Here is a 12759-nt window from a genome sequence, read left to right as displayed (position 1 = left end):
GTGGACCAGGTCCACCCAAGAATTTTTAAAAAATATGATACTTATAAAATATATTGAAAATATAAAAAGTTTATCACGAATAAAATTCTAAAATACTTTTTTATCTTTAAAATTTATCCGAATTCATTCAAAATTGAGCTCTTTCCCAAAATAATGTCAAGAAAAACCTCAATTCCCAAATTACAGCCACTTCTTTACATTTTCCCAATCTACAGTCCACGTAAGCATTGGGTAAAAAAACCGGGTTTTTTTTTTCCGGTCCAGGGAAAACCGCTACTTCAAGTAGCGGTTTCTAAAAACAAAACCGCTACTTCAAGTAGCGGTTTTTGTTGTGAATTGTTTTCACTTAATAAACCGCCACTTGAAGTAGCGGTTTTTATTGAGTATACCGCTACTTCAAGTAGCGGTTTTCTTCAATACATCGCTACTTGAAGTAGCGGTTTTGTAAAAAAACTGGTCAAAAAAAATTCCAACTGAACCGGTGACGTGGACGGTAAAGTGGGAATATATAAAAGAGTGGCTGCATTTAGGGAATTACGCGAATTCCTAACCTTGTTTAGGGAAAGCGCTCTTCAAAATTTAAATCTTAATATTTAAATCGGATGACTCGAACAAAAACAACCTTTGCAGTTAACAAGCAAGCCAAAGAACCTAAACAGAAAATCTTTAGAGAGAGTGATCAAAATTATAAATATGGAATCGGGTGGAGGGCAAGATCGATTGAGCTCACTTCCAGACGATATCCTCACTGAAATCCTCTCTCGCCTTCCAATCAAATCCGCCATTTCTATCTCCGTCTTATCACACCGTTGGCGCCATCACTGGACTGGCGTCACTCGCCTTGAATTCTGCACTATTAGTACATTCAAACTCAATTACATCCTACAAAATCTGACTTCCCCGAAACTTGAGGTCCTAAACTACTCGCATAATAACGGTCAAGATACTTTCCGTCAAAAAGTGCTACAAGTCATTAGCAGTATATTATTTCCGATACCTGAATGTTTGCTTAATTGTCGATCTCTTGTGATTTTGGATTTGTTTGGTCCGTTTGCAAGGGAAAGTGATGCATATAGAGATGTTGATATTCAACTTCCGAATTTGAAGAGGCTTTCGTTACGATCTCTTACTTATCTGCCTCATTGGTTTGGATCTTTACGTAAATCTTCTCCATTATTAGAAGATTTAACTCTCAGGTCTTCTCAACACTTTATGGAGTCTCTAAATGCAATGCAATCGATGAACATATTTTTCCCGAATTTAAAGTCATTGGAATTAGGGTTGGTCCCTTATAATGTATATCAAACGCCGGATAACTATTCGATTATTTCTATCGATGCACCCAAATTGACAAACCTTGTAACATATGGTTGCGTTTTACCTTATGGATTTCGTACTAATCCAACCGCACTAGTCAAAGCGTGTATCGACTTGAGGAGGTGTGAAATGAGATATGAAGAGTTTGAAGACCTTGATGTGGAGCTTCATCGGTTCTCCGAATTTTTCAAAGGAATGACTAGTGTTACCAATTCCCTTGACTTAGTGGTGCAGTGGCAAATGGATATATTCACTTACTTGAATAAGGTGAATCCGCCCATCATGTTTTTTCATTTAGTCCGTCTTAAAGTAACCTTGTGTGAGTTTAGTCTTAATAATGCAATGATTTTTTGGTTTCGCTGCAATGCTTCCCCAACTTAGAGCATCTTTGGGTGATCCTCCCTAAGGAACATCTTTACCAAACAGAGCGAAATTGGTGTGCGCCAAATGTTGTACCAAGTTGTTTAATAAGTAAGCTCAAAACGATATCGTTGGAGATAAAGGGACTTGGTAGGATGTATTGTTGGCTCGAGTTTCTAAGGTACATTCTAGGTAATGCAACAGGTTTGCAAAACTTAAATGTTTGCTTGGTTCATCATTTGCCTGAACGAGTAGAACATAAGTTCTGTAGGTCCTTGTTTAAGCTTCCAAGGAGCTCATTGACTTGTGAGGTTGTGTTTTCGGGTAGCTTTATTACATTATCAAGTAATGCTTTCAAAATCGGAAAGCATGTCAATTGTAGGCCGTGGTTGATTGACATTTTTTCGTGCTACTTCTGATTTACCAAAAGACAATTTAATATTCAAGCAAACATATAAGGTACGACTGACTTCATTCATACTACATGATGATGGAATCGAGTTGCTAGATTACATATCAACATATTTTCACTACTAGAAAACGAGCCTTTAGTATTGGCAGTAACAAGGGTGTGTTGTCTATGAGGAAACATGTTATCAGATGTCAAATGTGCTTAATGATTTGACTGTATGGCGAAATTCTTGTTTGATGTACACATATAATTTTATTCCTTTGATATGTATGTGTACATATCCCTCCTGTTATTGATTAATTAATTTCATCAATAGAGTGATTAGTTAAAGACCAAATGCCTTATATTCTCTGTTTTTTTTTTTTTAATTTCTATCATCTATCTTGGATTAATTTATGTTAAAATTTAGTGATAGATTTTCAAATTTATCTAGCACAAAGGCGATAAAACTGATAAAGGATATAATTTTAGTGAAAATGAACACAGAGTCACAGGTTTGGTCATTTGATCGTATTGGATGTCCAATTGATGTTTTATAAGGTTTGATTATTTTTACTAAACCTGTCAATCAAGAAATTATACTCTGTCTCGGGTGCCTTGGAGGAGTTAGAGGTTCTCTTTGGTCTCTGACATGGTAGAACTGCCCGATTGGATAAGCCACTTGACTGCCCTCCAATCCCTTAATATTTGGGGTTGCATGAAACTGGAATCAGTGCCGAATTGGATGTCCAAACTCACCAATCTCAAGTTGCAGTATTAAAATTGTGTGAGTAGTATGTAATTCTTACTTAAGGGCATCTTTCTAGTTTATACTGAATTGAAGTGCTACTTTCTAGTTTGGTTGATTGTGATAAGTCTAAGTTAATTGATTCAGACTTTCAACTACAGATAGTGCGGAGTTTGTGCTTGATATCTTGACCAAACTCGATCATGTTCGTATTAAATTATATTATTACAGAGCTGCATAATTTCTTACATGATTGTGGGATATCTTGTTGCCAGGGTTTCTTTGAAACATAGTGTCACATTACTATGTAAATTTCCTTGCTTATAGATTTTATTTTAGATAAGAATTTCTTATGCATTTGCTTTGGTATGCTAACTCAACTGTATAATTTCTGCTTGTAAATTCCTTGAGACCTGAATGTCATGAAATTTCTATTCTAACTTTCCAAGTACTTTTATCGTCCTAGATCCTGCATTCAATGCAAACCCGCCCTCTATTAAAATCTTGTGATCAGGTGCTTACCTTCTTTCTTTATGGATTGTTGTAGTTTGTTTATAGATTTTGAATGGGCTAGGCTTAATGGCCCATGGACAAGCTCGGCCCATTTTGAATTATACTTGGCCGGGCCTGGCCCAATCCATTTCATATAAAGCGCGGCCCAGCCCGTTGAATAGGTCTAGTTAGAATTAATCAACCTCGGGCTCTTCTGATTGGCAATCTAGAATTTCTTCCTCAGGCGGCTTTACTAGCTAGGTCATTAACTCATTATTATATGAAGCCTCAAGCCTGTTTTTAAATCAGCACCTCATTGAGGGCTCCAAATTCTTCAGTCCCAACCCCCTTGTTTTGGTAACTGTAATGAACTCTTCTTCCTCCAATATATGAGTATCTCTAACAATGAGACGAGATTTTCTTTGTTACACCTTTTGGCACTAGGAAGACTGAGAATGTGAAGTGGAACGAAATCTTGGAGATCATGCTAAAGTTTCTTGAAGAGATCATGCTAATCTTCGAGGAAGAGATCTTGGACACCACCTTCTCCACCATTTCATCAAAGGCTTCGAGAGTTCGAGATTTATGTTGTTGATTTTCGTAGGACAAACAAGATAACTTCCTATACGTGATAGTTTAATAGATTAAACAAAGAACTTACTGTTTTAAGAAAAAAAATCCCACACAGGTCAGTAACAAATCCTAATAGAGATCAATGCGAAACTTTTTTTTTCTTTATATATATTTAAAAACTTAAATTTTCTGATTTGATCTAATCTGATTGCGTAATTTGACCAAGCTTTGACTTTACATATAAGCTGATTCATAATGAAAAAATTATCAAATGAGGTCTTGAAAGATTTGTATTTTCATTAATGTAATTTTCATAATTGTTTTTCATCACAGAACTAAAGATATTTACTATTCAAAAAAAATTTAAAGATATCTATTAGCATTAAAAATCACATATAATAAAATGATAAAGTTTAGTTTTTCCAATTAGAATATTATTTGATTCAATTTTTATTGTATTTGCTAGTTTTGATTTATATTGTAGATGTTGTAGGACTATTCTGTTAATGAATTAATTTTACTTTTAAAAAAAATGTTTTTTTTTTATTTATAATTTGATCTAGACTATTTTTTTTTTTTCAAATCTAATACAAGCATGAGTTAAGTAATAAGGTAATTAAATAGGGTGGACTTTCGAAAAAAAAAAAATTAAATAGGGTGGACTAAACATAGGTGATACGCACCTCAGAAATTAAGAAAACAGACGAAAAATAACACACAAATACGTAATGACACAAACGTCAGATATATAATTAACCTTGAAAACTATTTCTGGTTATAGTGTGTAAACTATTTCTGGATTTTGAGTATTCCTGTTGATGTGAAGTACTGTATATTTTTATTATTCTACATACAGTATTTTGTTAGAACCTAGAAGTTCTTTCAAGCTGCTTAGAAGGCCAGATTTTCTATAGGCATGATTGTGTAGCGTGGAACATGATATTACCTTCCAGATGAGAAATATATACACGCTTTTTGAATAAGTTGGCTTTTCGTCATTTATAGAACTATTATTCTCTATCACTCTCCCCTGCAATCATAATGCAAGGATGATGAAGGCTAAAGGCTTTGAATTATAAGAATAAGTCTTGTGATAGGCCTTTGCGATGATGTTTACGAAGAACCTTGTTTCAAAAATAATGAGTTAATTTTGTTTATAAGATTAAGTCTCGTGTTAGTTGAATCAGGTTACAAGACAAATAAATGCAATATCTTTTTCATTATAAACAAAAGTAACCTTGTTTCAACAGAAAAAAAAAAAAACTGATGAAGCGATGTTATTCGACATGACTAAGAAAGATGTTTATAAATTCCAAAGATCTTACCAAGTCAAACATTATGAAGGTTTGAATACAAAATCTCTCTAAATCTTCCACCAAAACCATACAAAACACCATCCAAATTTGGCAAAATCACACAAAAAATGACTATTGATCATCAGAAAATATACGCATCTTCAGACGTTGAAGTCCCACCTTACGCTGTCATATTGGACGGTAACAGCGATGATTACTACCTGCCTTTCCAACTCGAACTCTCCCATCATCTTACTCAGTACCACTACCTGTCAAGCGAAGAAGAAGTTGCTGCCAAGCCTTCTGCTACATTCTCTCTATCCTCCTTATGGAGCCAAGTATGTTTATAGCTGCCCATAAGCACAGAAGGTAGTGGCCGAGGTTGTCGATTTTAATGTGGGAGATGTGACTCTGAGTGGATGAAGTAGATGAATCTGTTGCCCTTAGGTTCTCTCATCGGCTTGACCACAAAATATTACTACCTTCGTTTCTTAATACACTAGCTTTAACCACAATTTTATGTGTTTCAATCTATTTTGTTGTAAAAAAATTGCAATAATTGTGTTATTCGAACCAAGTAGATGCTGCTTATTACAAGCAGGTTTATACTCGATCTTTGGCCAAACTCGTACTCTCATCCCGGAGTCAAGTCCGGTTTGCGACTGTTGTAGAGTACAATTACACTTTTAATGGATTTGTAACGAGAAATATTGTTGTCCTTTCGGATTATCACTTTTGGTTGCTGATAGATAATATGATAAATATTCTCATATATATCTTGTTAATATATTTTGTGTATTCATGTTAATCATATATTCTCATAGATTAGGTTGTAATTCCTATATATATATTGTTTGATGAGAATATCTTAACCAAGGAAATTTACACATACTTACATGGTATCAGATCTTAATAGGAATTTTTTTTTTTTTTTTTTTTTTTTTAAAGGATCAACTCAACCAAAAATGTAAGCTTATGATTGAGGATCTTGATTGATTTATATACTATACCACGTTTCTTCACATGAGAACTCTTTGGATTTGATATGTGGATGCAATATGGGCTCTCTGCACCCTCAGTTGCCTTTTTTTATAATCAATGTGCAAATCAATGAATCTTCCTACAAAGATTCATTGGTGAATATGGTTATTTCAAAGGTTCAACTCTTGATGTTTTGAATGGAGGACATATAAGGCATGATGATAAAATAAAGCTTTGGAGCTAATAGGGTTGTGATTTGTGAAATATTCGTAATTCAACGAGTTAGAGATTGAGCAATCCTAACTATTCAATGTAAATGAAAGGTCAATATTACACTATTTACTCTACTTTGTTCAAGTGTGAGGAAAAAGTTCCAGTAATACTTCTATCTCTTTTGCCTTATCATACTCTCCTTTCATCCATAAGCCACATTACCAACTGGGACACCTTGCAAGCACCCACATATTTATGTGCACAATGGATCAATGAAGGAGTAGGATCAAATTGGTAAAGTCGGATTATAGAATCATAAGATCCTACAAAATTGATAAAAAGAAAATAATAAAAAGGCGGCTACATAACTACGTACATATTTTTAATCTGTAAAAATGCTAATTTTATAGTTTAAGTAGTTGGATAGTAATTTTTCAAGCTTAGAGAAGTTGGATTGCTATAGGCTAATTTTAATAAGTAAAAAGTAGGATCAGACGATCATGACCAATCATACACAATTATGCCCGATACTGTACTATCCAATAATAATCCAAGTGAAAAATAAGATCGTACGATCCTACATATTCTGAGCGATTCTACAACGATCTAGCATGCTCTGCTATTATGCATCTAATCCGACTCGTTTACAACCACAACAAAACACATTTGTTACTATCGTGTTTCCCAATAATACGGCCACTTCTAGGCCCACAGCCCAATAGACACAAATGTGCGTTGTGTTATATTTTTTCATAGTGTGTTAACCGAATGATTTTACAGTGGTCGTTTGAAAAATAACTACTATATTATTTTAATAATATATAATATGATCGGTTTTATTTTTCACGTTATAAAATGGTCATAATTAGTCTTATAATATCTACCGTGTAAATATAAATTTTAAAAATTTTAATCCAACACAAAATAAATATTATTTGAAAAACTATAAAATAAGAAAAAAAAATTACATAATGAAACTATAATTTGATAAATAAAAAAAAATGTTGATAAAACTATTTAATACCATTAATAAAGTAATATATTTAATTACTTGAAAAAAATGTCAATTATGAACTATATAACATAAAAACATTATGATAGTCATATTTCAAACGACTACTGTAAAATTTTCACTGTTAACCCAACTAGTTCTATCATTAATTTATTGGCTCGAGACATCGTTTGATCCTAAAAATTAACCTAAAGTACTAATAAAATTGTGGAATCTTCCCTATTTAACTTTTTTTTTCTTTTTTTTTTTTTTTTTCTTTCTGAGGAACTAAATTAGTATATATGGTATTAAGTTATTAACCCATCACCATAGCCGAAAGCGTAAACCATAACTAGGAGGTCATGCCTTACGAATTTAGTCAATTTACTAAATGGCAAATCTAAAATCGTAGAACTCCAATCTCCAAATAGAGACTAGGACATGCTTTCTAAAATTATGTACACGTTTTAACCTTTGATGGACCTTACCACAAGCAACAAAACACAATTTATTTAATACATGTTTGACTAAATTTGTTTATCTGTTCATATTCTCTTATCTTCAATCCAATTATTTTATCAAAATTATCATAAATTCAATGCATTTCACCTTAAACAACAACAAAATACATCCGAAAATAATTAGACAACTTGACAAAAATTAGATATAAAAAGAATAATTTCCCCCTCATCTTTGACCATTGTAGCTGACATATTACCAATTAATAAATAACAAAAGTGAAAAGTTCTTAGTTTCTTACATATGAAAGGAGAAAAAAAAAATACACAGAGTATATCTAGAAACAAATAAGGACACGTTATTAAATCACCTAAACCACTCAAAGTCAAATAAAACGAAACTTCAACGTACCCAATTCCTGACTTTTTATACTCCTATAATATCCTTTATATTTCCTTCTTTTAACAAAAGTCACAATACCATACAAAAAAACATCTGATTCAAAAAGCCTTAAAACAACCGCCCAAACAAGATGTCTACCGATCATCAAAGGATCCACCCTGCACCGGACGTGGAAGCGCCACCACCATCATCCGCGCCATTGATCCCACCCAACACTCTCAAGTCCGATAGCACCGGTCGCGAACACTACCCTCCTTTACCAGCTCGAGCCGGCCCTCCACCTGCCTACCCAATACCACCCCCACCATACAAACGTAGAAAAAGAAGTTGTTGCTGCCGTGCATTTTGTTGCATATTTTGTACACTACTTGTACTAATCGTCGCTATCGGTGCTACCATAGGTATACTCTTCCTCATATTTCGCCCTAAAATCCCTGATTATTCCATTGATACCCTTAAAGTCACCCAATTTTCCCCTAACAACAACAACTCTATATCCGCCGCGTTCGTCGTAAACATAACCGCTCACAACCCTAACAAACGCATAGGCATTTATTACCTAGGTGGGTCTAGTCTTACTGCTTGGTACAAAGACACACAACTTTGTCAAGGGTCATTACCTAAGTTTTACCAAGGCCACCGTAACACCACCAATCTCGACGTGTCGTTATCCGGTACCGTTAACGATGCCTCGGGGTTAAGCTCTACATTGCAACAACAACAGAGAGATACTGGAAATATTCCCTTGGTTTTAAGGGCAAAGGTTCCTGTGAAGATTAAGTTGGGAAAGTTGAAGTTGATGAAAATGAGGTTTAGGGTTACGTGTCACTTAAGTATTGATAAATTAGCTGATCAAGCTGAAATTCGAATTGGTAGTAGCAGCTGCAAATTTAGACTCAAACGTATTTTTTGATTTTTTTTTTAATTTAATTTTATTTTATTTTTTGGAAATTCATTCTTTTCATTTCCATTTTGATTTTCCATTTCTCATTTTTTACATGATTTTGATATATTTTTTGTTGCTGTTTATTCTACTATTTCTTATATTATTACTAGTATTAGATATTTTAAATAAAGATTTGGAGGATTATTTGTGGATCTTCCATGGCATATAGATTATTATTGTATATGAGCGAGCTACATGTACCTGTTACATCGACTTTTGATGGATATGCTATATTACATACTGTATAATGAATAAGAATGTTGTACATTTATTTTATTATTACCAGTAGGATTTTATTTTTTTTTGCTTTCATATGAGTATATGACGTTCCAACTAGATCAATTAAGTAATTTAAGCTGACATACAATGTGTACTTTATCACATTTTCACGAAGCTTTATAAAATTCAAAAAAAAAAAAAAAAAATGTGATGACTGCTAATTTAATTCACCTCCCTCTTGAGTACCTGAAGTGAATTGACATGTATTGCCATAGGCAGCTATCAACTGTATTAATTGATTAGGTCAACAACAACATGAATTGTTCAAAACAAATACACGTTTAAGAATGAATAAGAGATCAAATTGTATACGTAATAATGATAAATTTTTCTTATTAATAATGTTAAGTTGTTAATAACTAGTTTTACTATTAAGAAATTGCATACTCCTTTTAAGACTGATTGTTCTTATATGAGGATTTGGTAGTAAAGGTCCTAAGAAATTAAACATTGATGTTTTTAAATATGGTCAAAAAGGTACAGGAATTAAGTTTAAACAATAAATTTGATGAGCACACATAGGAGCATTATAATATACAGTCTAGTCCTTCATTTATTTTTATTTTTATTTTTATTTTTTAAAAAAATCGACAACAAGTAAGCAAGAGGATCGGAGTCAGAAAGGCCAATCTTCTGGCTTTCCTCACAACCAATAACAAACAACAATCTTCTGGCTGTAGTTGCTAAATCATGGGCTACAATGCTAAATGGAATTGGGGTCTTAATAATTGCTCCATTTCTCCTCCACACATATGCTGATATAAATTTTTGACCAATAATATTTTAGGAGAAAATACAAGTTTATCTTTTTGATAAACAATATCAAATGGCAAAAATGTAAATAAATCAACAACTTTTTGTCATATATGAGTCCTATAAATTTTGATTTATTTACCAAAATGTCATGATGACTAGACAAATTATTGATTTATTTACAATTTTGCCACTTGATAAACAAAGGTCATGTTTGATAAATGACTTTTTGGTGGTTTTTTTTTATCAGCTTTTGACTTTTAGCTTTTTATTTGGTCAATCAGCTAAAAAAAAAAGTTTGGTAATTGGCTTTTCAGTTAGTGAAAAAGCTGGTTTTTAACCCAAAATGAAAAAGCTGCTATGAATAGCTTTTTTTGTTGACTTGTTGGCCCACAAATTATCTAATAACAGCTAACAATTAAATAAATTTACCAAACACTTTTATAAACAGCTAGCTTAAATAGCCAATTTCAAAAACCATTATAAACAGCCAAACATTCTAGCTGGTCAAACAAGTCAAGTGAACAAACCAACCGCCAACCACCAACAACCATTTGCCAAACAAGGCCAAAGTTTGTTTATCAAGGAGATAATTTGGGACTTTCTCATATTTTAGTTATCAATAATAAATATAAATTACAAATATTGAAAATTTTAATAATCTATTCATTGTGTGATAATTCTAACAAGTATCCATAAGACTACTATTTTTTTCTTATTTATACATCACAAACAATTGTCAAAGTAGGTCAACTACTAAATAATGCAAAAAATGTTAATGGAGCACTTATTAAAAAACGAAGGAAGCTGAATAACAAAGTTTATTTATAAATAGTTGAGATAGTTACATACCAAAAGGATATGTAGTAACTAGTAAGACGTTCTTAACTTCAATTTTTGCCCTTTTCGAAGTAATAATTATTTAATTTTTAGTGAACTTAAATGAGATCAAGTTCTCTTCACCTTTAAAAATTATACGGAGTATTCAACAAAAAATATTTTAATTCGGTAATAATAATTAAGTTCAGTTCAGCAAAAATAAGTTCAATTTAGTAAAAAGATAGGTTTAATTAGTAAAAATCGGTAATCTTAATGAACAAATATAAAAGAGAATCAGTAAGTCTAATTTCGATTTAGCAAAAATAATTAAGTACAACAAAAATAATTTCAGTGTAATAAAAATAACGGCAATTTCATGAAATGCCACTAGGTACTTAAAAATTCACCAAATGCCATCGCGTTTTTCAAAATTCACCAAATGCCACTGAGGTTTAGTACAATATCACCATATGCCATTTCCGTCAGTTGACCGTCAGTGCCCGTTGGTTGATCGTTAGTTGACCCCACCACTTGCCACATGTCACCTTCTAATTGGTCCGTTTTGAAAAAAAATTAACAAAAAAAAAAAGCCAAAAATATTTAAAAAAATTAAAAAAAAATAATAAAAAAAAAACAAGAAAACCCAGCCCCAGCCCCTTCCCTGACTACCTAACCCCACCACCCACCGGAAATCCAAACCCAGCTGATTAGGGGATTCTTCCCTACCAATCATCATCTGACAAGTGGACCATTCAGGCTCTGCCAAGTGTCCGCCACATGGACCAATTGGAGCCTGCCACGTGTCAAATGTTGACTAGTCCACCTTAGACCTCTTATGCCACGACACGTGGCCTCCCCCATGCCAAATGGGAAAACCGGCCACCTAGGCCCAAAGTCTTGTGGAAGCCCAATCAACCCTAGGTTGACCTAAACCTAGGATTGGCACACATCCCATGGCATATAAATACCTTCATTAATCCTTATTAAAGGGGATTCAACAATTAATTACTCTCACCTAGAGAACCTAAACACACTGATCACTCCTCCCCTAGAGGAACCAGATCTCTCAACCTTTACTTTTTCGCACTTATTACTCCTCAAACAAGTACTAACTTGACCGTCGGAGGCGGAACTCCCACCGCAAGGAGTCTCCGTTGTTTTGTAGGTACAGGCGCAAGGAGACCAGTCCCGGAATTGTAACTCTCCCGCAGGACATCAAAAAACCCCGAAACATTTTGGCGCCGTCTGTGGGGAGAGTACATTCGAGATGGAATCACAGTCTGTACCGAATTAGAGCGAGAGGCGCCCTATGGACGGCCCTCAGGTCTATAGTGACCAGGATACTGAAAATGAGGTCGAGGTTGAGACTCATACGGCCCCAGACGGAACCTTACGATCTCGACGAACCCGTTCCTCTAAAAAGAAGGAACGAAAAGATTGCCAGGTTGGATCTAGTAAACCTGCCGGTTAGCCGCTTGATCATCAACAGGCGGCCAAGGGATCTGCTCCCATCACTAGAAGTGAACTCATGACTTTCATGAATAGCTTCAAAGGGGAGATCCAGGATCTCATTAATAAGAAGACGTCTGCTCCCTCCAAGGAGCAGTCGGCTAGAAAACCTTCTCAGTCTAGAAGGAGGAAGCCTGTACAAGGTCGAGAGGCGACTCCTCACCCTAATTCTAGGAAGTGGGAGCCGCCTGTGATTGACTTAACAAAGTATCGCTTTCCTTCACCAGGGAA

The 12759-nt window shown here is 34.1% G+C and overlaps 2 protein-coding genes across 2 annotated transcripts; both read left to right on the top strand.

Annotated features, from left to right (window-relative positions):
• Positions 1–693: 693 nt before the first annotated feature.
• Positions 694–1698, top strand: LOC110711202 (FBD-associated F-box protein At4g10400-like). Its single transcript, XM_021889582.1, has one exon. The coding sequence runs from the start codon at positions 694–696 to the stop codon at positions 1696–1698; it is 1005 nt and encodes a 334-aa protein (XP_021745274.1).
• A 6236-nt stretch (positions 1699–7934) lies between these two features.
• LOC110711156 (NDR1/HIN1-like protein 6) lies at positions 7935–9695 on the top strand. Its single transcript, XM_021889537.1, has one exon. It carries the CDS (start codon positions 8353–8355, stop codon positions 9133–9135), a length of 783 nt encoding a protein of 260 aa, XP_021745229.1. The 5' UTR covers positions 7935–8352; the 3' UTR covers positions 9136–9695.
• Positions 9696–12759: the final 3064 nt, after the last annotated feature.

This window comes from Chenopodium quinoa, unplaced genomic scaffold (genome assembly GCF_001683475.1).
Source record: "Chenopodium quinoa cultivar QQ74 unplaced genomic scaffold, ASM168347v1, whole genome shotgun sequence".
NCBI lineage: Eukaryota > Viridiplantae > Streptophyta > Magnoliopsida > Caryophyllales > Amaranthaceae > Chenopodium > Chenopodium quinoa.
Note: the sequence above shows the minus strand (reverse complement) of the source record. Positions and strands in the feature narration are given on the sequence as shown.

Excerpts from the sequence above, each read along its gene's own strand:
- LOC110711202 (XM_021889582.1), top strand. The coding sequence starts at position 694 with ATGGAATCGGGTGGAGGGCAAGATCGATTGAGCTCACTTCCAGACGAT.
- LOC110711156 (XM_021889537.1), top strand. The coding sequence starts at position 8,353 with ATGTCTACCGATCATCAAAGGATCCACCCTGCACCGGACGTGGAAGCG.